At 40.0% G+C, this 25,516-nt stretch overlaps 1 protein-coding gene across 8 annotated transcripts in view; it reads left to right on the forward strand.

Moving 5' to 3' along the window:
- DACH1 (dachshund family transcription factor 1) overlaps positions 1-10,355 on the forward strand; it is a 355,617-nt gene extending 345,262 nt beyond the window's left edge. For 5 of the 8 annotated variants that reach the window (XM_081858109.1, XM_081858105.1, XM_081858107.1 and 2 more), the window contains 2 exons: positions 1,937-1,980; positions 7,773-10,355. In XM_081858109.1, coding sequence (XP_081714235.1) covers positions 1,937-1,980; positions 7,773-7,790 — 62 coding nt within the window. In that variant the 3' untranslated portion in view covers positions 7,791-10,355. The remainder of the gene's footprint in view (positions 1-1,936; positions 1,981-7,772) is intronic. The other 3 variants (XM_081858106.1, XM_081858108.1, XM_081858111.1) reach the window with 1 other exon arrangement.
- Positions 10,356-25,516: the final 15,161 nt, after the last annotated feature.

The raw sequence follows: 25,516 nt of genomic DNA on the forward strand, positions 1-25,516 counted from the left end.
TTTCATCTGAGTAAATGTTTTGATTATTTATGTAAGGTAATTTGTCGTCTTCAACCAAGGGTCCCAGGGCAGCACAAAATAAACATTAAAATCAAAATAAATAGTAAAAGTTTAGAAGAAAATACCCAAACAACATCATTGAACCAATAACGCTGTAAATTGGATGAACTCTTAGCAGACTAAGAGTCTGCTAAAACTAACAAGTGAAGCAAGATAGGGAACAGTGGTAGTTATTTTCTTATGCCCATTTCCAAATTCCTACACTATCCTGAAGTTGGTTACAGCTATATATTCTCTTTAGAGGAAAAATTGGTGACATGAAGCACGTAGCCTCCTTACCCTAGGATTCTTCAAATGACAAGAAAGGGATGTTCCTCACAGTGAGAGAAATCATACCTTTGTTGGCTGTGTGTGTGTGTGTGTGTGTGTGTGTAATAGCAGTTGATGGAAAATGATGGAACTTTTTTCAGAATCTTTGCCTATGTACTGTACAGTCCTCCCAGATCTAGCCCTTATTGTTATCAGTCTGAAGGCTGAGGGAAGGAGGAATGTACATCAACAATGGGGGGGGGGGTCATTCCCTCTTCCACTACCCTTACCATTTGAAGTGAATGCATTATTTTTCTAAACTATTTGCTTATGCGCATATGTATATAAATGCATAAAGCAAATGGTTTGGAAAATACGTAAATGGAAAGCTCCCTTGCAGTTCAAAGCAGGGAGGACAAGACTCTCAAGAGTGTGTGCCATCAGGCAGACATTTTCCAATCTCATTTCCCCCCTTCCTCATAAGGTCCTTCAGACTACAAGAGAGGAAAGCCTTCGCTGTTCAAAGTACTGACAGGGAAATTGGCAATGTAACGCAGATATACAACATATGCATTTGCATGTGTGTTGGAGATGCATCTGTTTTACCTCATTGCAAACTGGATGAGAAGGGGGAGAGAGAGATGTGCAATTGTAGCTAATAAATGGCAAGCCCAGTCATGACATAAGTTAATTCCATTCATGTTACAAGCTCTAGTGATGGACATTAAAAGCATTGCAGATAGTAACCATGGTCGCAAGCCATCACTTTATTGTGGGAAGAATGCTTCACGTTACTGTATCCCATTGTAATATCTAATCGGAGATGCACTGTGTTGCTATTAGCTATGTATCCTTATGATCTGTTCTACATCAGTTTCCATAGTTGTTCTAAAAGGTGCAATGGAATCGTCTTAAAGTTTCTATGTCAAGTTTGGCAGATTTATGTTTCTGCACGTATTTCTTGCTCTTTGGTGTCAAACGAGGCAGAAAAAGTCTAAGAAAGATATTCTCTCCACTATATACAGCTACGAATACTTACTCCCTGAGATATACATAGGAGTTTGTGTTTCCTTTAGGTCTCGAATTTCAGAGGGCTGGATCCAGCTAATGGGTTCTGCTAGCAGAAGTCCACACAAGGACTTCCACTGGAGCAACTGAGGTTATCTCCCTCTCCGCTCCCAATTGGAAAAAGTTATCACATTCACCTAAGAAACAACTTTGTTCTCACTATTTCTTTGCATAAAGCCATAATTGTCACCTTTCTGCTGACAACAAATTCATTTCTTGCCATCACAATTATCTTTTGAATCAACATTCATTCAGCAATACCAGAATGGTCTATTGCCACTTCTGCCCAACGAATGCAGTTTGCACGTTGGGAACTATATGTATTTTAACTGGGAATATGACTACCACCAATTCCAAATGAACCCACTTCTTGCGGAATTTCTGTACAATTGGTCAACTTCTGGTTGCAAAGCAAATTGAGCCCAGTAAGAGATAAAAGGATCACAAGCAGATTATAATTAGCAATGACTTCCTAGTCTAGTGTGTCTGACTCCGACATTTGTTTATTTTTTCCCTTGTTTTCCTCTTTCCCCACCCCTCCTGCTTCTTCTCCTAATAGAGGTGACCGGAATGCAGTGCTTTAGAAATTCAGGTTCAGTGATTGTAAGTAACTAGTTCTTTTGTTTCTCATTTTCCGGGAAGTGCTGTTGTTCTGTTGAAACAGATAAAAACAAGTGATAGCCGAGTTCACCAGGCAGCAAAAAAATTATCTTATTTTTATATTGTCACATCTTCAAAACCGGTAGCCATGGTCCAAGAACCTGTTTTAAAATATGAAGAACGTATTTGTGACCCAGCCTGACACTGGAAAGAGTTATCACCAGGAGTACCCAGCACAGTATCTTCAGCAAGATTCCAGCATATTCTGTTTTACAAAATATTAAGGCTGTTGCATTCATTTAGCACCCCTATCTGATTATTTATTTTTGCAGCTTAATTACATGAGGTCTGTTGTTCACATACAGCTTTGTGGCCAGAGATCTACAGTGTGTTTATTTTGTCTGGTCTCCCAATCTTTACCTAGCCCCTCACTAGGTAGGGGATAAACTAGGTTCGGTCCCTAGTATTTCTAGCTGATAATTTTGTAGGGTTGGAAAAATACCTTCTCTGACTCCCAGGAAGTCAGTCAAGCAAAAATTGTTGAAGACAATGTTTAGAAATTCCACAGTTATAATCTCTTCCATTTCAAAATTTCTGAATATGTATCAACTTCACTTTAAACACGTCCCCAAAGGATTCGTTGTGTAACAGCATTTACATCTTAAACAAGATATATGAGGTCAAGTTTTGTGTGTGTGTGTTTTTAAAACACCCTAATAAGCTACTTCCTAGTAAGTGTTTTGGATAAGGGTTACAGTTTGTCTAAGATCCCTTCCATCTGTTGCAAGACGCTTGCTTTTATTTGGATTTTCCAGTTCTGCTTTATCAAACATTGCATGAATCATCCCCCATTTGTTTGTCCTTGTCTCCTTTTTATTGTTCTTGTTCCTTTCCCTTCAATTATTAAAACACCATGTTGAATGGAAGGTTAGGATTACACTGCGATTCACACTTGCCCTATCTTATTAAAACAAATAAACCCAGCAGTTATATAATTTAAAACTGCTTGAGCTGTGGATCAGAGATGCTTTTATCAACATTGGGATGAAGGGGTTGTGTGCGTTTGGGCACAGCTGTTCTTTGAAAAATGGCAAACCTCATTAGATTACAGGTGCCTACAAAAAAAAAGAAAAATCTTCTGAGGAAACAAAATAGCTGCCGTTTTTCAATAAGAGTTTCTTCCTAACAGGAAATGCACATTGATTACATCCTTTAACGTACGTGAGCAGGTTTGTTTTTATTCAGAGAAAAAACATTCCATTTTATTTGATGTATATTTCATCAGCCCAGTGAAGCTAAGGAGACCTATCTGCATGGAAACATACAGGCTTCCCTTGATGCAAGGATGCTTTGCAAAGTTAGACATGTAAAGAGTTGCTGTACATTCATCCACTAACTGCAGGCACATCAGCACATCAGGATGACGATGAGGAGCAAGGTTCTGAAGTTAGGTCCCTCCTCCTCCTCCTCCACATCAATTTTCTATGCTAAAAAGCTGACAAAGGCCGTTCTTTTGATATATCCAGTGGAAGTCCTAGCTGCGATAGACTAGCAACTGAACAAAACCAGGGCTGGCTACCTGGTGCACAGGTTGTCAAGCTTTAGGGCTAAGACCCAATGCTTTTTTAATTGCCCCAAGCAAATTGATCTTAGCAACTATTTATTTATTTTATGCTGCTCTGTGGTTCTTGACTTGGATTATTTGTTTTATTCTTTCATTTCTATTTTTACACCACTTTGGAAAGGCACATTTAAAAGAGGCATAACATTACTTTTTAAAAATGGAATAGCAAAGTAAATAGAGCTATGGGGACATTTCATTGATCCTGAAATATGCAAGCTCCCCCTAACATGTTCCTATCCACCCAGATCAGTCCCTCGCACACAACGCTTGCACTGTTTACCTGGCAATGGTGAAATGCCACTGGTGAATTGCTACTGTCGTCACACAGAAAGGGAAAGTTATGCTCCCAGCAGCAAAGCAAATGGATGATGATGGGAGGCTGAGAAAAGCAAAGGATTTGAGCTCTTAATCATTAATGCGGCCGATTTGTGGCAGATGGGACATATTTTATAGCACACCATTCAAATAAATTAATCAGGACATATTTATATTATGAAGGAGTCTTAACATAGGCTGGAATCAAACCTTCACATAAAGCTTTATTATTATTATTATTATTATTATTATTATTATTATTATTATTATTATTTTCTTAAGTTTACAAAAATATGTGCAGTCTCTTTTTTCATTTCTACCTACAGCTTTTAAAAAGTGAGTTCAGACATGCTGCCATTGCAAATGCTTTTAATGTTATGATTCACAGATAAACGAGTTGACAGTGATATTTACCCGCAGTGTCAGGCCTGAGCAACTTGTGACGAGATGCAGCTCACCAACCAAACATGCATCGTGGTCTGCTAGCTGCTTGACAGTTCACCCATTTACATGTAGTCTCAGGCAAATAACCCAAACAGCAAGTTTTTCAGTCCTCTCTAGTGGCTGACTTCGCATTGCTGGTGGACTATATTGAACCGTCACAGGGTGAGCAGGCCTGATCTATGCTCATTAGATTATGTAGCAAGCATATGCCTTTTTTGGGAAGGGAAGGGAAACCAGTCCTACATAAATATTGGCAAACGCCGTCTTTCAGAATGTGCCCTGCTGTTTCCCCCTCTTTGACATTCATGGTAGAAAAGGCCTCGCGTAGCAGGCTTTGAAAAATATACTCACTCTTCCTGCAGATTTAGAAGCTTCTGTCCTGACAAAAGATACAAACAGTTCCTTGAGACCCAGTACAGATAAATAAAACATAATGGACTGAATGTAGACTACCTTTAACCCGTAGGTACAGGAATTAAAGCCAATGCCTGTAATCATTAGCTTTTACCTATTCTAGATAACCAAAATTCTGATAAATACTATACAGTCTCCAACAGTTGTTTCTGGGCAGCAGTAAATAACGGCTTTGTTCTATTCTATTCACGCGGGAGAATTATATCTTGCTAAAGCAAAAGCTGGTCCAGAAAGCCTTTATTTTCAGCTTCATATTTTAAACAAACAATGTAACCCCTCCAGTTTTAATTCTTCCCAGACTAGCTTTGATAGGTTTATGGATTTCCCCCCACTCAGATCCTTGAAAATATTTTTGCCCCTTTATTTTCCCTTTATTTGGGGAAGCGTAGTGTTTATCTAAAAGCTTTGCAGCTTCAGTTTTCAGTTTTAGATCCCTTCTCAGAAGGAACAAATGAAGGCAATAGGGCTTGTCAAAATGTGAGCCGAAGAAGCAGCCAGGGTGGTAGGCCACTGCTGGAGAGCTGAGAGGACCTTTCAGATGGTTGAGGGTGGCAGTAATACATGAAGGAGCAAAATGGATGGAGGGCCTGTTTCTCTGAAAGTGGGTGAGGAAAAGGAGTGAGAAGGACAGACAAGAAATCCAGTCTGTGACAATGTCAATAGGAAGCATTGCTAAGACAAGCCAGCAGCAGTAAGGAAAAAGGATGCATTGAAAATATAGGCGAGGAGGCGTCGTAACTTCTGTTTGCTTGGATTCCTCCCTCCCACAAGCTGAATGAAATGAAATCTGTTTTTTAAAAAATACTTCAAAAGCCTTACATCTTGGAGTGCTTTTTAAAATTAAAGCACCAGCAGTATCTGGCAGGGGAGAAATGCACAACTTTTTGGCTAAAACCTCTCTCTATTCTGAGATTATGAATTTTCAGTCTAATAGTTTTGTTAATGTGAAACGGATCCATCAGCAGTTACAGATGCGGATTGGTGCATCGGGCCACAACCTCAGACTCCTGAATGTATCACTAAGAGCACTTTCTAATCAAACATAAGTCAGTATTACACCAATCAGCTGTTTAGCAGGGAAGGGGAAGGAGGACTCAACCCATCCTTACACAGCTCTTTCTCTACAATTTATTGGTGGGATTACGGCTTCGATTACTGGGATTCTTACCACAACATTAATTTGTGTATGCCATTTCTCATCCAGTTAGGGATATGTATATGCATAATGGAATAGGTAAAAACGGATGATCTTTTATTTTTAAAAATGATTTTCCCCCTCCCCCTGTTCAATCAGATTTTTTATATGTTTTCTGTATATCCCTGGGATGATCATTTATTGCATGGCGCCTACCTGGGTGATGTTGTATCTTCCTTTATTTGTACGTGCTTTTTAACAAGCACAGTTCTGTAATTGATATTTATGAATAGGCAGGGCCCTTCTTTTGACATACATACAGAGAAAACTATGAAATCAGCTATGTACCATATAAAATTTGCTAAAATTAATAAAAAAGTTATTCTATAGATTGAGAAACCTGTACCCTCCTAGGTAGATTTGATGCTACAGTGGTAAGTTAAGATGTAGAAATATGCATCACTGGCTAGGAAATATATCAAATACCCACAAGAAACATGTTTTAAATCTATCATTTAAGCGTGTTTTGGGGTGGCTTAAATCACATTGATTTAAATCAGTCCATCCTGGTTTGGAAGCAGAGTGTAAGTCCTTCAAAGGGGGGGGGGACTTTCTTGGTTTACTGTTACATTTATAGTCTGGTTTGTACACCAAAATAGACAATGTTGAAAAAGTGGCATATATGCGATGAAAACAGACAATCCAAATGGCTGAGCTGGGTGCAAATCCAAGTCACCTAAATCAGATTCCATAACCTTATCTACCAGGAAATGGTTACTTTCTCTAGAGAAGACACATAGAATTGGGGAGAGATACCAGCTCCTCTGCTTTTTGTCTTTTTCTGGCATAAAACTTCAACCCACAATGCAATTCTTTGTGCTTCTGAATCAGGTTAACTTTCTCCTAGGAGGGGGGAAATGGGGGGGGGGGCTGAGTTAAAACTATTACAATCTCAGTGCTGATTTCTTGCATGGTGGTCCTCTCATGTTCCATACTTCATAAATATCCCTTTTGTATTTGAAAGCCAAAGGTGGAGAAGAATATATATATATTAATGACAATTAACATAGAGAGCAAAAATTCTAGAATCATGGAATCTATTGAATATTTTGTTCTTTCCTGACGTTCTGTATTCACATCTACAAGTGGACATGGGCATTTTGTTGTATGTACATTGAACAATACACCTAAAATCCAAATAATGGCCATAAGCTAGCATCTCCATGGACAGGGAGCTGCAGGTACAAGAAAAGCATCTTTCAACTCGGCAGTAGCACCCTGACAGTCTGCTTCTTCCTTGGTTGTATCCAGTGATTCCACTCCTCTGAGTGGGCTACTAGCCTGATTATTAGGAATAAAGCTCTGGCTGGTTCACTGTATTCACCACGGGGAAGAGTGTACTATTAGGTACCACCCCTGATTAGTAAGACTGGGTGGGACAGACCAGACTAGCTCATCCTCCCTTTCCCTCACTTGTCACCCAGTCCTCATTGTCTTTTGTCCTTCAGAACTTCTCCTGCATCATGATCTGTATTTTTTGGTAAGAGCACGTAGGGCCTATGAATAGTATTTGCTCCTGCCATAGCAAAGTAATTTCCTTTAGCACAGTTAAATGTTAAACAAAATCCACAGGAGGCCCCGTAGTTTCTCCCAGTGTTATAATAGTTATATGAACGCAGCCTCTTTTACAACTTCAGTCACTTAGAAAGCGTTGTAGCAGTCAGACTGGAGAAGTTTTGAGGAGATACCGCCAGACTTGAAGTTGCTTAGCAGGAAATGTTATCAGCATTACAAGGTGAAATATGCTTTCAGAGAGCAATGTTCAAAGCACTTTAACCTTTTTTTGTATTATTTATATTTTAGATGGAAGACTTTATTTGAAAACTACTGTCATGTACTGAACATATCCAGCAGAAGACCTGTGTGCTACAGTTTAAAGAACTCTGCAGCGAGACATTTGCCAGTTTGCAAGTTCTGCAAAAACAAAGGTGCTTTTCAGGCAACTTGGCCACTTCGTGTATCCGTGTGCAGAGGTTTTATAACTTTTCAAAAGGGCATCTTCCGTGGGTTTCCTGGGACTTCTCCCTGTGTTGCAGAGAATGTTTCTACAACTTATGTAGCACACTTCTTCAACAGCCAGCTAACAAGAAATTTGCCTATGGACACTTCCTTGTACAGAACGGCCAGAGTAGGACCTCGACTCTCCTCCGATTCTTTGAGCACATCAAACAAAACTTCCACAGTGCCCACTTTTAAAAGACTATTATGTAAACCAGCAAGACAGTATAGAAGCGAATCTTTCCAAAAGAGGCATAAGAAAATTCCGAAAAACATAAACTAGGAACAGACAAACAAAAGAGTTACACCAACACCACCCCCTTCGATTCTAGGACAGAGTATTGTTTCATTTAAAGACCTATTTCCCCAATATCCTTTTCAAAAGACCAACACATTACAAGAAGTCAAAACAATTTTATCTTGGGTGGAAAAAAGAAGTACAGAATGTAAACAAAGTAATTTTTACTGTTTGCAATAGTCTCTCTAAGTAAAGATTAAAGATCTGTTATAATTTCTGATTCTAACCTGGCAGTAGTTTGGGAGGGGGAGTGACAAGATGTTGCTTCTTATTGAAACTGTTGGTCAAATGTACAGTTATATAATCACAAACCACACACAGAAGGTATTATGTATGCCGTAGAATACTAGATTTTAGGAAAACAACAATTTTAGATAATATGTTTTTGTCACCCTGTTGGTCCAAACGACACCTTTCTGATTTTAACGCATGCAGGCATGTAAATATTTGTCCTGAAGTCACAGTATTAACGAACGGGATCTGGGGATGTCAGCCACTTTTATTTGTATATTGGTCAGTGCTGTGAGGCAGCACTTTTAAGAGTAAATTGTGGCTCGAGCAAGTCAACCCGCCAGAAATATTTTTGTATGTTAATGTCATATTACGTCAAATTTGCTGGGGAGGGGGAAACCTCAGAGGCTAAACAGACACTTGATGTTATCAGTCCAATACCACGTAGAGCTAAGTGATAAAGTTGAAGTCTTTTGTCCTTCCTGCCTGCCTTGTCTTAAGCAAGGCTGGCTGCGTGTTATTTTTACTGTCTTTATAAATGCTATGATATCTGTTCTCCACCTTTGTGCTCATAACTGGAAGCAAGCTGTGACACAGTGCTTATTACATCCTAAATTATCTTCTTTACTCCAAGTTACCCCTTTAAAGACTGCTTTGTTGACTAACAGCCACCCTTCACGCTCACATTCTTCCTCTTCAATGTTTATATGCATACGTTTTATATAAAAACGTAATCGGAACCACTGATGTGTACAATGTCTCACCTGAAGTAATGCTGACTGTCAAAACAACACCGCTGTCCAAATTCAAATAATTCTGGTTTTGGTGGTTTTTAAATTCTTATTTTGCCCTGGTAATAGTGTTTCGGAATGGGTTTTTTTGTGGCCTGTTTTTGGTCTCTCGTGATTTTACATCGAGAAATAAAACCATTTCACCCCATGGAATTAAAAGAGGCATTAGGGACCATTTTGTCATTCAAACATTGTTACAGGATACTTCACAATGGACATGTTAATAAAAAGACTACAGTGGTTCTCCCCCCCCCCGAAGTGCAGTCTGTAAAGGGTTAACAGCTGTCATTAGATGGACTTTGTGGCAAACTGTTAAATTATTTATATGAGAGAAAAGAGGGGTGTTTTTTGTTAATTTAAAAAAAATCTACAAATGAAATCTGTAGCATCTCTATCATTGCTCCTGCTCCTTGCAGAGAGCCACCTGTAAGTATGCTTAATCGTTCATAAAGTGTATACTGTCCAGACTCTTTGGGTATGCATCATCGTTTGGTTTGGTACCTACATAAAGCAAATGCTAAGGATAATGAGGAAAAGAAGTATATCTTACTAAAAACAAGTGTAAATATTACAGTTCGTTAAATGCTACCGTATGATGAATTTGGGTTCCTTTTGCCCCTCTTTAGTTACACACAAAGGTTTTTCCTTTTACCTAGATTATGAAGAAATGTTGTGTTCATGTTATTGTTTAAATGCTTTTTTGTAATCTTAAGAGATATTAATGTCTAGTTGTTCTATATTATAACCACCTTTGCGCTCTATGCAAGCCCTTGGAACAGAACATTCTCATCTTCATGTAGGACCTATGAAAATTGTCTATTTTTATCTATATATTTAAAGTTTTCTAAAAATGAGAAAAAAAATTATTATGAATTTTGTTGTACAAAATCTGTACAAAAATCTGTTTTTACATCATAATGCAAGAATTGGAAAATTTTTCTATGGTAGCCTAGTTATTTGAGCCTGGTTTCAATGTGAGAACCACGTTTACTGGTATTGTATTTAATTTTTCTCTTTTTTTCCCCTCCTCCTTTTCAACAATCTGCTAATAAAACTGTCTGAAATCTGCCTGTGACTTTATTTACAGTTCATCTTTATTAAATTTTGTGAAATGTGTAACATCAGACAAATATTTACTTTCTAATGGGAGGCATCTTAAAACAACATAAGTCAGCTCTTTGCAATGTGAGAACAATGCTGAATGATTTTATTTAACATGCAACCGCTTCTACCTCTAATATGAATTACTGTGGTGAAGAGGAAAAAAACACATCATAAAAGCACACTCTGTGGTTATTGTTTAACAAGCAGATTTTCCATATTTTGTTTCTTGCCAGCTAAGCAAACTGCCCCCATCTGCATGATTTATTTATGTACATTTCTCAGTTTATGAAGCTGTTATTTGTACCTTTTCCCCCTTTATATTGTGATATTCCCAGGATTCTTATTTTACAAAGCTTTGTGCTGAATAATGTAAAGTGCACACATTGATGGAACAAAACATGTTATTTCCATAACTACAAGAGTGTGGAAGATTTTTTTTTTCTCTAACCCACTTTCTTGTTCCTCTCTCTCTCTCTCTGTCAAATACCCATCAAGTTCTGCAAGATACTTAGAAACTTTTAAAATCTTAATGCACTTCCTCACTTAAACTGAAAACATTTAAAACATTTAAAAAGACCTGCAGTCTCAACATATATGTTAAGTGAATAAGATGGGTCTTGCTTTTGTGTTGCTGTTTTCAGAGAGGGATATAGTCAAAATATGATTAAGTTTATATTCAAACATTTCTGTAAGAGTGTTAACACTCCTCCTGCTCATTTAGATATTTTATCCATTTGGATAAAAAGTTCCCTGATGTAGCAGAGCAATGCCATGTGAATACTTGCCTTTTATCACTCTTAACAGAAAAGTACTGAAAGTAATTTATTACGGTCATAGACCAGAAGAAAAACAAAAAACAACGGTAGTTTACAAGGGGAGTAATGGTGTCAATTTAAAAAAATTATACATAAAAGCAATGCACATATGCACACACACACACACACACACACACACACACACACGCTGCAATATATGTGTAAACTTAAAAAAGAGTGGGCTTGTCCGGGGGTCAAGTCTTTTACTTTTTTACAGCTAATGCCCTCCGCTTGATCGCAGCCGCAGAAAATTTGGCCACTTTCAGTGTTACTTCTGGGTTTTTGTCTCCTAGTAGGATTTTCAGCCGCTGAGATTCAGATCGACCTGGAAATTTCTGAACGATAGGGGAAATAAACAGTGACCTGATATCCCCATAGAGGTCGCAGTGTAGCAACACATGTGAAGCCGTTTCCACCTCTTTCAGACCACATGGGCAGACTCGTTCAGCATAGGGTTTGCCCACATATCTGCCCTTTAGTAAGGCAGATGGCAGTCTTAACAGAAAAGATTGGTTGCAAATCATATGCATGAAGAGTGGTAGGCTTGTCACAGCTGTGTTTTTTTCATATGGGGAGGAACATTTAACATGTGAAGCTGCTGTACTTTCACAATGGCAGGGCTTGCTTGAAATTTGAAAACAAACAAAATTAGTCCAGCTAGATGAGATTGTTTCATTAGCCTGACGTTCCAGGTCCCGACTCGCAAAATTTCGCCTCATAACTTTGCTTTATATTCACTAACAATCATTTCTATTGTCTCAGGAAAGCATCCCTTCCCAGCTTCAGGAAAACATCGAGATGAGTTAGCAATTGCAAGCAGCATACATAAGTAACCCTTTTCTCGTGTTGTTCCTCTCAACCATACCAGAAAGATGACAAGGAAAATGTCACCAATCCCTACCTTCATCTCATACCTATTTGTATGTCCAGCAACCACATAATTTCACTCTAATGTCATATTTAACAGGGTTGGAAATTGAAAGATGGTAGAGCCAAGTAGCTATAGAACATATATATATATATATATATATATATATATATATATATATATATTCATTCAGAAAATCAGGAGGAATCAGAACGCAATCAAGGGCAGAAAGTATCTGGTAATCATTAGTAAGCCGGTCCAAAAAAGTAGATAAAGCACACCAAACTTAGGTGCTAAAACATTTTATTTTGTGTGAGTTTGGTCACACAAAACAAACAAACAAATGGCAAAGTTCACTAAATACAAATTATTCCTGACTGGGTCAAGCAAAGAGTCGTTTATTGTCAGTTTTAGGTTGGGGTGTGTGTGTCCAAGGAGGCCCTTCTTTTTCCCCTGCCCCTTTCTCTGAGTGATGCCATGCCACCGCTGCCCATTGACTTGTCCTTTTCCTCTGGCACCAATATGGCAGCAGCTGACCAGAGGGACAGCAACAGGCAACTGGTAGCTCTCTTGCCACTATTTCCACACTTGGAGAGGGCAGGTGAAGAGGCAGTGATAGCAAGGAGGAGGAAGAAGAAGTCACATCTAGGAGGATCCAGAGAGAGAGAGAGAGAGAGAGAGAGAGAGAGAGAGAGCAGTTGCTCAGCTAAGAATGGCAAGGCTCTTTGGGTGCCCAGCGATGCCAGTTCTACTCCTTGTGCAACTTACTCTGTGGTTTCAACAAATTAGCCTTAGTTAACACTTGCATTAGGCATTCCTCCTTCAGATATTTATTCACAATTTGTGAGCTAACGGATGAAAGCGTTTGGTAAGGAATTTAGATGCCCCACTTTCTCAGTCTGCAGCAACTTCCTGAGGAAATGGATTGGCCCTCGTGTTTGAGGCGCAGCATGAGCATGTTTGATACAGAAAATAGTCACCACAATCTAATCCGAGGCAAACTGGATCCAGATTGTCAGAGCAAGGCACCAGCGGCAACTTGGGGCTAGGTTACATAAGCTTCTCCTCAGTGCTTGTATCTTACTGGTTGAAGGTAAAGGGACCCCTGACCATTAGGTCCAGTCGTGACCGACTCTGGGTTTGCAGGAGCAGGGACTGAGCAACGGGAGCTCACCCCGTCGCGGGGATTTGATCCACCGATCTTCTGATCGGCAAGCCCTAGGCTCTGTGGTTTAACCCACAGCACCACCTGCGTCCCCTATCTTACTGGTTACCTACATCTTAAACCATACACCTGCATTACAAAGCTATGACCAGGATTGCCAACGTGTGTGTGTGTGTGTGTGTTGCTCTGAATAACTGCAACGTGCCCCATTACTACGAGCTGTTAAACAGAGAGAGCGGGATTGTTTACAGACAAATTACTGAACTGGACAAAACATAATAAACTGGACGTACCATAATAAAGCAAAAGTCTTGCCCACACTTTCACACTTTTCACCTATGAAAAGAAGAAGAACCCTGCTAGATCAAGACAAAGGTCCAGTATCTTCACAGTGGCCAACCGGATGCCAGGGAAAGCCCAGGATCTGAGCGAAACACTCTTCTCCTCACCTGTGATTCCTTGCAACTGGTATTCAGAAGCATACTGCCTCCAACAGTGGAGGTAAAACATAACCATTGAGTAGCCATATTATATTATATTATTATTATTATTATTATTATTATTATTATTATTATTATTATTTAAATTTGTATACCGCCCTATACCCGCAGGTCTCAGGACAGTTACAACATAAAAGCACAATAGACAGTGTGCATGTGGCCTTAGCATATGACCAGGGCAGCACATGCAGCAGAAAGAGACGGGAGAATGGATCGCACCCTTCAAATTGCACTGCAGGGCGTGGGGAACGCTTTTGAAAGTTTCCCAACATTAAAAAAACAAAATGCAAATTTAAAGTAGAAAAGTCCCTAGGGCACGGTGAACTAGAATATTTCTGCCTGAGACTCTGCTAGCTGAAGGATATTTGCATACAGGGAACATTTAGACATCATTTCCCTCATCTGCAGTGTTATGGGCTGCAACAGACAATAGCTTTCTTCAGGATATGGAGCGAAAAATGCATGAGAGGCCCGGCACATTTTTGTCCTTGCTAGCCCCTCCCCATCCATGGTTTTTGCACATGGGAGCCTGCCTGTAGCAAAGCAGCCTGATCAATCACAGGTGGCTCAGAACCCCTGAGAGCTGGGAGGCTGCCCTGAGAGAGACTTGCTCTCAAATGCCCAGGCAGATTTGGGGGGGGGGGGCGACAGTGTCGAGGGGTGACCCTACACTGCCTCATGCAATGAAAACTTTGTCCTGAATGCCTGAACAGGGCTATTCTAGCACCACATTCTGCTGCAAACTAGGCCTATGTAAACTCATGTTTGGGGAATATCAGAAGAAATACACAAGTTCTTTCTCAGCATGTTAAAATACACTAGTTCCCTTGCACTTGTTTTTTTGGGGGGGAGAGGAAGGGAGGGAGAAAAGAGCAGAAAGATTGCCACTGTTACCCTGCAATGCCCTAAATATGTGACATGTAAAGAGCTTTCTTCTTTAATCCAAACTGACAAGCTTCATTTGGAATTTCATTTGAAATTAATTGTGTAAATCATTGGCGAGGTTATTTTATTAGTATCAGCAAGCATTTGGCCCATGAATTTGATTACTGAATTAATCAGATTCTTCTTATTTATTAATTCATGCTGTCAACCCTATTTTGTAGGCATTAGAAAAATGGTGTGCAGGACCTTTATATATTCCTTGTTAACTACAAACCTTCTCTTTCTCAAGCCAGGTTATTATTATTATTATTATTATTATTATTATTATTATTACAGACAAAACGTTAAAAGAAACAAACCAGTATAAACAAATCATTCCAAAGATTATGCCAAGAGAAAAAAAAAATGTAAGTGAACCTGTATACCCATTACACACTTTGAAAGGAATATATCTTTAAATGTCAAACCCACAAGATCAAGTACAGTAGCAGACTTGCAAAGTTAACAACAACCTTTCTTTAATCTTGGAGAGAGTTAGTAATATAGTAATCTGATTAACGAAGTTTGGAATATTGAGATAAAGTTCAGGATGATGATAATAATAATAATTTTTATTTCTATCCTGCCCTCCCCAGCCGAAGCCAGGCTCAGAGCGGCTAACATCAGATGTATAACACATTAACATAAAATCAGACAATCAATTAAAATACATCCTCAAATCAGATCAGGATCAGAATAAAATCCAATCAGATGGCAACCCGCAGATTAGGGTTGGGGTTAACATCTCTCCCCAAAAAGAACAACAAACAGAAGTTGATATAGGTTATTCTGGTGACAAATCAATGAAAAGAATGAAGGAAGACCAGCCATCCTAACAGTTATCTCTAGTAACGTCACCTCTGACTACTCTGCAATGTTGTGTCCGTTTGTCTACAAGTGAAACCTACCAAAGCCTATCATACCAGTATTGAATAGTTAACAATCACTTCTCCATAATAATGCAATCTCCATCCTGTCTGCTACCAGGAAAGGGATTGTTGATGGCTTGAACAAAATATATTTATTTATTCAAAATAACTATAGCAAGGTGAAGCCTGGATTTTAAAACACTGTAATATAGAAATCCTGTAGAACACATCATCCCCAAACTTGTTTACTGCCTGACACTCCCACCATAAGTGAATATAAGTCCTATTTGTAGAGCACCCCTGCCAACAAAGAGAGGAAACTGAGCCACAAATGCGATGTGGGCACATCGGTGTTAGATACCACCTGTGGATTAATTTAAGTGATTGCTCCTTAACAAGTGCAGATATTGATGTAAAAGAGGTTGACTGCCACACTGCATTCCAGTCCCCTTCAGATATTTCCCCTATATCTGTTTCTGATATTGAGTGCAAGTTCCCCTTAGCTAGATACTGATGGTCAATAACTAGCTGATAAATAGCAGGTAGCTCAGCCTTCACCCGTCTGGAATGGGCTTAACACAGTTTTTCAAAGATGGTAAATGAATGTGCAGCTCCCAATTTGTACTTCCAGATTTTGAACCCATGTCGTTCATTCAGGTACCAACAGAATCATAGAATCTGGAAGCTGGAAGGGACCATGAGGGTCATTTACAACTCTTATACACAGATCATACGTATGAGATTAATAGTATCTGCTCTACTGACTGAGCTATCCCAGAAAGTGAGTTCTTCTAACTGTTGGAAGGTGAGGCATTTTCATCTGTGGAACAAATCCTGGAGCTGATTGCATTCAGCTGGAAACTAGAAGATTCACTAGAGCAGTGTTTCCCAACCTTGGGTCTCCAGCTGTTTTTGGACTACAACTCCCATCATCCCTTGCTAGCAAGACCAATGGTCAGGGATGAAGGGAATTGTAGTCCAACAGCAGCTGGAGACCCAAGGTTGGGAAACACTGCACTAGAGCATCATTGAGTCCGTGGCCTCCTTGCCTGAACCAGTGTTTGATACAACTGGGTTCACAAGCATGGAGAGGAATCAAGAACATGCTGCAATGACTTTCTAACTTAAGGTTGTGCCTGTCTTTGGACCACTCTGTAGCAACCGTCTACAGCTGTAGGACCTCCATGTATCCATGGAAAGTCTCCTCTGCCCACCTCACATTTTCAATGGCCAACTCAAAAAATAATTGTGTGAGACATACTTTATTTACTTGGAACAAAGGCATGAGAATGGAGGCGCAAGTTAGGCCTTTTTCCTTCCTGGTTTTATTCTTTTACAGCTGGAGAAGTACAAGCCTGTTCCAAAAAAAGCATATGAATCATTGCTGCTCTTCTCCTTAACATAATACCCATGTGTGGATTTATCGGCAGACTTTCAGTTTGATAAACTGTTGGCATGTAAATATTTCCTTGAAGAAATTCCAGTCCAGCTGCTTCTGTTTACAAATCTATCAATGGTTAACACCATTGAATGCATTCTGCCAGGATCTCTGCTATAATTACAGCATGTCTAATTGTAGATTAATTGTTTTTAAAAAGAGGAATGTTAAATAATAAATATTTTCTGGTTTTGAAGCAATGCCAGGTTTTGCATTCATTGTGGAAAATCAACAATGTAAGTTCATCTGCTTTCCTGCTCCCAACAAACTCTTACTAGATTTTTATTGATCCTGTTTATTTTCTCTTTGGAAACTCTCAGCTTGATGGTCTATTCAGTTGAAACAAAGGGCTTGGATTTCATTTTATTTACATGGACAAAATCCTATTGATCTCATGTGAACAAACTTGGCCTGAATCTTTCATCTCAATCTTCAGCTGAAACAAAGTCTACATAAAACTGCCTGTGCTCACATCCATCACCTTTCTTATCTTTGTCTCGTTCATTTCTTCTCCTTAAAGGTAAAGGTAAAGGGACCCCTGACCATTAGATCCAGTCATGGCTGACTCTGGGGTTACGGAGCTCATCTCACTTTATTGGCCGAGGGAGCCAGTGTACAGCTTCTGGGTCATGTGGCCAGCATGACTAAGCCGCTTCTGGCGAACCAGAGCAGTGCACGGAAACGCCGTTTACCTTCCCGCCAGAGTGGTACCTATTCATCTACTTGCACTTTGATGTGCTTTCAAACTGCTAGGTTGGCAGGAGCAGGGACGGAGCAACAGGAGCTCACCCTGTCATGGGGATTCGAACCGCCAACCTTCTGATCGGCAAGTCCTAGGCTCAGTGGTTTAACCCACAGCACCACCTCCTTGCTTTCCCCCAAACCACCTTTCTTAGACTTCACATTCCTTCGTAGAGTCACAGTTCAGTAGAGCAACTGCACAGCATGCAAAAGTTCAATCCCAGGTGCCTCCAGGTACAGCTGGAAAAGTGACTTCTGCCATGTCTGAAATTCTGGAGAGCTGCTGCCAATCAGTGTGGACAATACCAAGCTACATAGACCAATAGTTCCTAATAATATAATGTTGCTTTATGTATTTTAAAATGTATAAACCACTCTTCCATAAAATATAAAATGGTGGCCTACAACATACAAAATGTGATAAAGTCAGTCTATAAATATCTATGAAACTTAAGTGAAAAAATCAGCAAAACATCAGTAGCTATGTTTGGTATAAAGGGGGAAAAATCACATTGTGGAGTCCTGCCTAAACAGTGCAGTTTTCAGAAGATGTCTGAAAGTAGTTAGGGATGGTTTCTGCCAAACTTCTACAGGTAGGCAGTTCCACAGAGTTCCTAGTGAAGGCCGATGGAACCTCGGTGGTGTGAGGAGCCACCAGAAGTGTTCCATCAGAGGATCTATGATTGAGGTGGAGCATAAGAAATCAGGAGTACCTCCAGACTGTGTATGTTGTCTTCAGAGCGAGTGCAACCTCATCCAGAACAGGCAGTTGACCTATTCCTTGGACATGGGGGCCTTGCAGCCTCCACCTTTCCAGGATTCAAGCTTAGTTTGTTGACCCTCCAGCCCAATACCACATTCCAGGACTTGCATATACTCTATTTTAATGGGAAGGGGGCATCTTAAAATGCAGTCACTCATCTCAGCTAAGTTGCTGAAGTAACATGTTCCTCAGCTAAGAAACTGGTGACAATACTGGCCTCTGTACAGTAGATATTAATAAACATTTGCTGAAGTTGTTAAAGATGGAGCCTACTGATAATATTGGCCACCATCTTATATCAAGCCAACAGACTTATCCAATGGCTGCCTGGATGTTGGAAAGCTTAAGAATACCATAAGAGTGGTGTAACTTTTGCTCGAGTATATTATTGATTATATCCAACATTCATAACGTCACTTGGAAATATTTAACCATATGATTCATTCACTTTACACATAATCAGCCTGTGAGTTTTATGACTAAGTATGACACTATGAATAATACATTCAGTCACCAGAGTCTGATATATTTATCTTTCTCAAGTACATTAACAGAAATGAAACATTGTCCGATAACACACTGCAGCATTTAGTATTTGCTCTGAAATAGCATTGGCCTGCTTAGTAGGAAAATGCCTTATTTAGAAAACAATTAACTTGTGAAATATTTCATAACTGTGATTCATTTATTTACCACATTTGCTTTGAACGGCATCAAAGATCTCAGGGCAGCAAACACTGAGATCCATCTCACTTCACTCCCATAAAAGCCAAGTGAGGTGCATTAGGCTCACAGCCTATACTGAAAACCAGCACCACCTCCTTTACCTTCGGGTACCTTGGTCATCTGCATCTGCATCTCAGGTCAGATGATGAATAGGTGGACGACCTCACTCACCTGTCAAATCTGGCCTGTGAGGTAGGGTGGCAAGATAAAGATCTGCCCTGCTAGACAAAAAGGTCCCACTTCCCAACAGATTGTGTCCCCCTGGCAAGGACTAAGTCAATCTTTAAGATCTTCTAAGACAAGGAGACCCTCCTGGTCATTTCACAACCATCAGATGACAATGCGGAAGGGGGTTTGCTCAGACCACTTGTTTAGGCGCAGCTTCAAGCCTTCTTCTGCTTTCCCTTCTTATGGCTCTTTGTCTTTATAAACTAGGATTGGACTGGACAAGTTTTTAAATAGAAGGCTATCCTCTGCAGTCTGATAGGCATGATCTACTTGGATTACATTCCTTTGAATGACCACAGGTTCTAGTCTTAGGAGACAGGGTCAATTTTCCACAACATGCAAAATCTTATAAACCTTTGTCAACCTACAGCTCAATCATCTTTCACAGAGAAGGTGCTCCGCTCCCTTGATCGTTTTGGCTACCTTTTCATAATGTTTCCCAGCTCTACAATATCCTTTCTGATGTGCAGCAACCAAAACTGTACACAATATTCCAAATCATCCAATAAGCCATGACTCTGGCAGTCTAATTCCCTTTCCTTGTAATCCTACCATGGAATTCATTTTGTCACTGCTGCTGCAAAACTACTTGGCGTTTTAATTGAGCTATCCACTACAGTCTGACGTCTCTTTCCTGAATAGTCACCACTAGTTCAAACCCATTAGTGTGTATGTAAAGATCTGGTTTTGCTTTCTGATCCAAAGTTGCATCACTTTGCACACACTTGTGTTGGGCCACACTTACCATGTTGATGCCAGTTAACTCATTTTGGAGAGTTCTCTATATTGGAGCTTTCTAAAGTCTGCTTTGATTTTCACAATCCTGAATAGTTTGCTCATCTGTAAACTTAGCTCATCCTTACAGCTGTCTCTTTTCTCTATTATTATTTCCCTCCTCTTCTTTAACCTGTTACAAATCCACAAGGACCTCTCCTCACATCCCATGATGACCATGTTTACTCAGAGCATTGAGCAATTTTCTCAAAAGCTTGTTCATAAATCCAAGCAGATCATGCCTATCAGACTGCAGAGGATAGCCTTCTATTTGAAGAATTGTCCAGTCCAATCCTAGTTTATAAAGACAAAGAGCCATAAGAAGGGAAAGCAGAAGGCGGCTTGAAGCTGCACCTAAACAAGTGGTCTGAGCAAGCGGGCAAGTTATCTGGCCACAGTCATCCCCTGCTTTGGTGAGATGTATTGGATTCCCATTTAAATTACTATTACAGTAATTGTGTATATATACATGTAAATTAGTATGTGCAAACTTTATGCACATCTGTTTTTGTTCTCCTGATGAAGTGGTCACCTGTACCAGATTACCCCAGTCTGTGTATGAGTTGGCACTCTCACAGAACTCTAAAATTAGGTACCTTCAGTTGCAGAAGCTATGTTGAATCTTCTTAAGCAAGACTGATCGTCTATATGCATGACGATATTATCTTTAATTATATTTTCTACCAATTTTAAGATAATTGGCCTGAAATCTCCTGGATCTCCCCTGGAGCTTTTGTGACAAACAGTTTTATTGGAAGATGAGTAACTTCATACCAGAGTTCTTTAAATCTATCTGGATCTGATGGTTTGTAAATTTAAAATTTGTCAGTAACCCTATCATAAGATCTCTTGCCACCTCTATATGACTCAATTGCACAGATTCCCTTCCTGAACAAGTCATATGGTGCACATTTTAGACACAATAGGATTCATTCAGTATCTCTCCAGTTTCCCAAGAATCATTTAACACACATTTGCTGTCCCCAGCTGCTTTCCTGGTTTGGACACATTTAAAGAAAATGTTACTGTTGATCCAAATAGGCGTTATCCAAGTACTGTAAGTAGGAGTGTCAACAGGAATAGTATACTGTACATAGCACCCTTTGGTGCACTCACCAAAAAAAGAGATAAATTTGCATAAAACACTTTATGTCACACGCATATGCAACCCTCTTTTGCAGGTCATGATGAAGCGGTCATGATGAAGCGCCCAAAAATAAATCAGGGGTCACACACAACAACATGTCCAATAGACAATCAACAGGCAAAGTGTTCCACATAATTGTAGTTCCATACTACAAAACACTCTGTTTAATACCTGCCTGCCACATGGATGTTTCATATGGACCCTCTCACCATGAACCCTTCTCTCCCGCTTCTTCGCAAGAAAGCCTAGGCCGCAATCCTGTACCCACTTACCTGGGAGTCAGCTGCATTAAATGCAAATAGCCCTACTTCTGAGTAGATACCATTTTACTGTGAGTTAATTATACACTACATTACTCACAAGTGTGTGGTCTGTCGGAGACATGCCTAAGCCTCTCTGCAAAATGTTCACAGCATTCTTTAACGTCTGCCCACACTTAACTCTGTGGTAGAATCTGCAGAAAATAATTTAGAGGTAGTAGCTGATCTCAAATGGAGATCACAAGGAGACAGAAGCCACCAGCCAGAAAGAAAAGTACAAGGGAGGAAGGAGAACACCAGCTTTTTTGGACCTCATGGAGTGCAAAAACTCACCTATCAAGCACAGCTTTGGCTTTACTTGTTGGATTAAACTATTGAAAAGCACGTGTACCTGGGCTGGCTTACTGCTCAGAAATCACTTAGGAGGCTAAGGCACACCTGAAATATTTGCTTGCTACTTTCATTTTAGGAGTCCACAGTTGAATCACTTTTTTTTAAGTTGAGTCTGTGGCCCCTGCTGGATTGGGGCCCAGTACGTGGGTAACCCCTGAACCCCTTGTCAGCAGCCCTGCAAATAAATTATACTCAGATTATACCTGTTGAAATCAATGGAGTTATGTACATTAGTTGTGACTAATCTACGCCTATTGTTTTCAACCAATCTATTCCAAGTATGTCTTAATCGGGCACCACCCACACAATAATCTCACAATAATATGCTACTCAAATTCTCTCTCCACGCATACTGTGCTTCTCTTATTGTTGCATTTGTTTTTACAACATTTGCATTCCCTTCCGTTCTTCTCATTTGGGCAAGACATATGGCCTTACACCACATTAATTTTTGTAGTACTTTCTACCTCTTTTCATAGATTCAGTAATTACAATGCACTCATATCATATCAATCAATCACTGCACCTAATCAATAGAATTGGGTGTTGCTCTGCTCTTTGCAAGTAAACATATTCACGTATGCCAAATGGCTTATAAAAGTGCAATTAGTTCCGATAAAGAGCAAACTTGTTTTTGTATTGATTTAATTCCATGTCGTGCTACGCAGTGTTGCCATATGAACACTTCCCTTTAAATGTGAGATTGGCTCAAAATGTTTAGATGCTGTGCATGCTTTAATGTGCTCAGCATTATTCAGGGGTGTTTGCAAAACTAGAGCAAGGAATTACCGTATTTTTCTGTGTATTAGATGCCCCCATGTATAAGACGCCCCCTATTTTGGGGGACTCATATTTAAGAAAATGGAGGGAAATGGCCCAAAGTTGTTGAGCATTTTGGGGGAAAGCTTAATATTTTTATTGTACATTGCTTTTTTCATATAGTTAAGTATGGAATTCAACTATTGATGAAAACAGTAGAGTGTTTAGTGTTCTTCCACACCTTTCATGTATACTTAGAGAAGAATTTGCAGTGGCTGCCCCACAATTCTGGAACTCTACATTCCTATGAACCTGAATTGCTAATTAAATATACCGTACTTTTCTGTGTATAAGACTCCCGCATTTAAGAAAAGGGGGGGGGGGGGAGATGGCTCAGAGTTGTTGAGCTTTTCTTGGGATTGCACAGGGTTGAGGGTTTTTTTAGGGGGGGTTGCCAAAAATCGCTTACCTGCACGCCTCTCACCGGCAGAAGCTGACAATCGCCCGCCCAATTGCCGCAGCGTCAGCCAATCAACACCAGCCCTTGACACAACAACCAATAACATGCCCAATAGCCTCTGACATCCACAGCAGCAACCAATCAAACGCCCACCCTATGCACTATCCATGTATAAGACAACCCCTACTTTTTAGCATGATTTTTAAAGAAAAAAACCTAGTCTTATACATGGAAAAGTACGGTATTCCTGGGTTCCGGTACATTCAAATGCCAAAATACAGCTATACACATGCTTTGAGATTCTATGCTTACACTCAGTCCCTCCTGAGGCTACAAACAGTGGCGGACTATGAGCTCTCAAATTTCAGTGGTGCCCGGTGTGATGCTAACATTTGGTGCCCCCTCCTCTTGTGCTCTGTTCTACAGTGATGTTTTGCACACCCCCTGCGAGCGCCACAACACCCAGAGCAACCACACCATTCGTGCCACCCTAAAACCATCTCTGCTACAAGCATCACCCAACATCCATGACTTGGAAGGCCATCATCATTAGGACCCAACGTATGTGAATGACAATGGGATAGTGGTCTCCGTCTCCCCCAGAACAGTCCAGTCTATCATGGATGAAATGAGTAGGGTTCTCTTTATGCAGTCTCTCTGTCTCCTCCTCTAATGCACTCATTGTGTATACGTCCTTGTATCGCAGTATAGGACTCATGGGAACAGTCAGCACAAAATCATTTAAAATTAATTTACCTTCTATATTAAAACACTAAATAAAATTTGAGGAGACCTTGGGGTGGGGGACAGAAAACCCTTTTGTCATTGTGGCAGTACATTGTGGGGGACCCATGGGAGCAGACCATTGTTTTATTTTATTTTTAAAACTACTAATTTTGGGGAAGGAGACAAAAAACCGGGGGAGGGGGGCATGGGACCTAAGGACTGAAGGTCAACCAACCCTGCTCTGGCTCCTCCATAACATAAAATAATGCACTGTGCTTTCTTTTTTCAGTCCTCAATTAGTTTCCTGGGGTGTTGCAGAAATTCTCCTATTGAGCCAATAATTTAATTATGCTCTTTCATGTCTTCATCAGGATTACACACACACACACACACACACACACACACACACATATATATATATATATATGCAGGTTTTGGTGTCCTCGGGTGTCTTCCCGTGTAAAAGTGAATGACAATGGGATAGTGGTCTCCGAGGACACCAAAACCTGCATTCCTGTACCCGTGAAAATCTACGAAAGCAAATATATATATATATATATATATATATATATATACACTAAAAATTCCAAGGTTTTGGCCTGACTTTTAGGGGAATGGCTCCAACACTTTGACTTCTTTAGTGGTACCTTGGCCAGTTATGGTAGCCTTTCCAAAATGGAGTAGTACAAAACTTAGGAGGGATCAGATTTCAGGGGCAGAGTGCATATTTTAGCCTGTCTGAGATTCAAGGGTTCAGACCTTGGCAGTGCCAGTTAAAGGCGGCAGCACTTGTAAAAAAATTCCCCCCCCCCTAAATTTATTGTACCATGGTTGGCCTGTAGAGCTAAACAGTGAGGTTCCCTTCTTCAGTTTGTTTTCTGTGTGCCAAAACCAGGGCAATTCTGTCCAAAATGGGGTAACAACAGTATTTCCACACCTTAATCTGTATGTAACCCCCTTTGAGGTTGTTTGTGTTTTCCACAATCAATTTATTTCTTAAATCAATCTCCACACAGATTTCCTGCCTAGTTCTTTCCATAGTACACACCATAAAAAAGCCCCGTAAGAGTTTTTGCTTTGCAAAAAAACAACTCCAGTTTTGAAACTTCTGGAAGTTTCACTAAATGCAAAATTTGCATCCTATCGATTTCCTCCATGCCAGAGGAACAGAGTGTTGCAACATATTCCCTCCTTTTCCCTGCCTCTTTCGCTGTTAGTATTTATGCCTGCAGATTGGCTTATGAACTGTTCTAAATCAGCACATTCCATCCCTAAGTATACACTGAATATTAAAACAAATTAGGGGGTCATTTGCCTCTGTAGAAAAAAAAATTGACCCCTTATTTACTCATTCATACCAAATTATTATCAGCCACATTAATTCTCCCCCCACCCCTAATCTCAAGCAATTTGTTTTTATGCAAAACTGGTTCTGCATTATTGAACAGAGAGTCTCATCTTGATTATTCGTGGCTGGTTTGACTGTAAGTACAATCCACCCTGACTGTAAGTCCACCCGTGGGAGCCAGACAATTTGGTTGTTATTATAATGATGTGGGGCTTGTCATA

Source organism: Podarcis erhardii (assembly GCF_964252035.2).
Source record: "Podarcis erhardii genome assembly, chromosome: 4".
In the NCBI taxonomy this organism is placed as follows: Eukaryota; Metazoa; Chordata; class Lepidosauria; order Squamata; family Lacertidae; genus Podarcis; species Podarcis erhardii.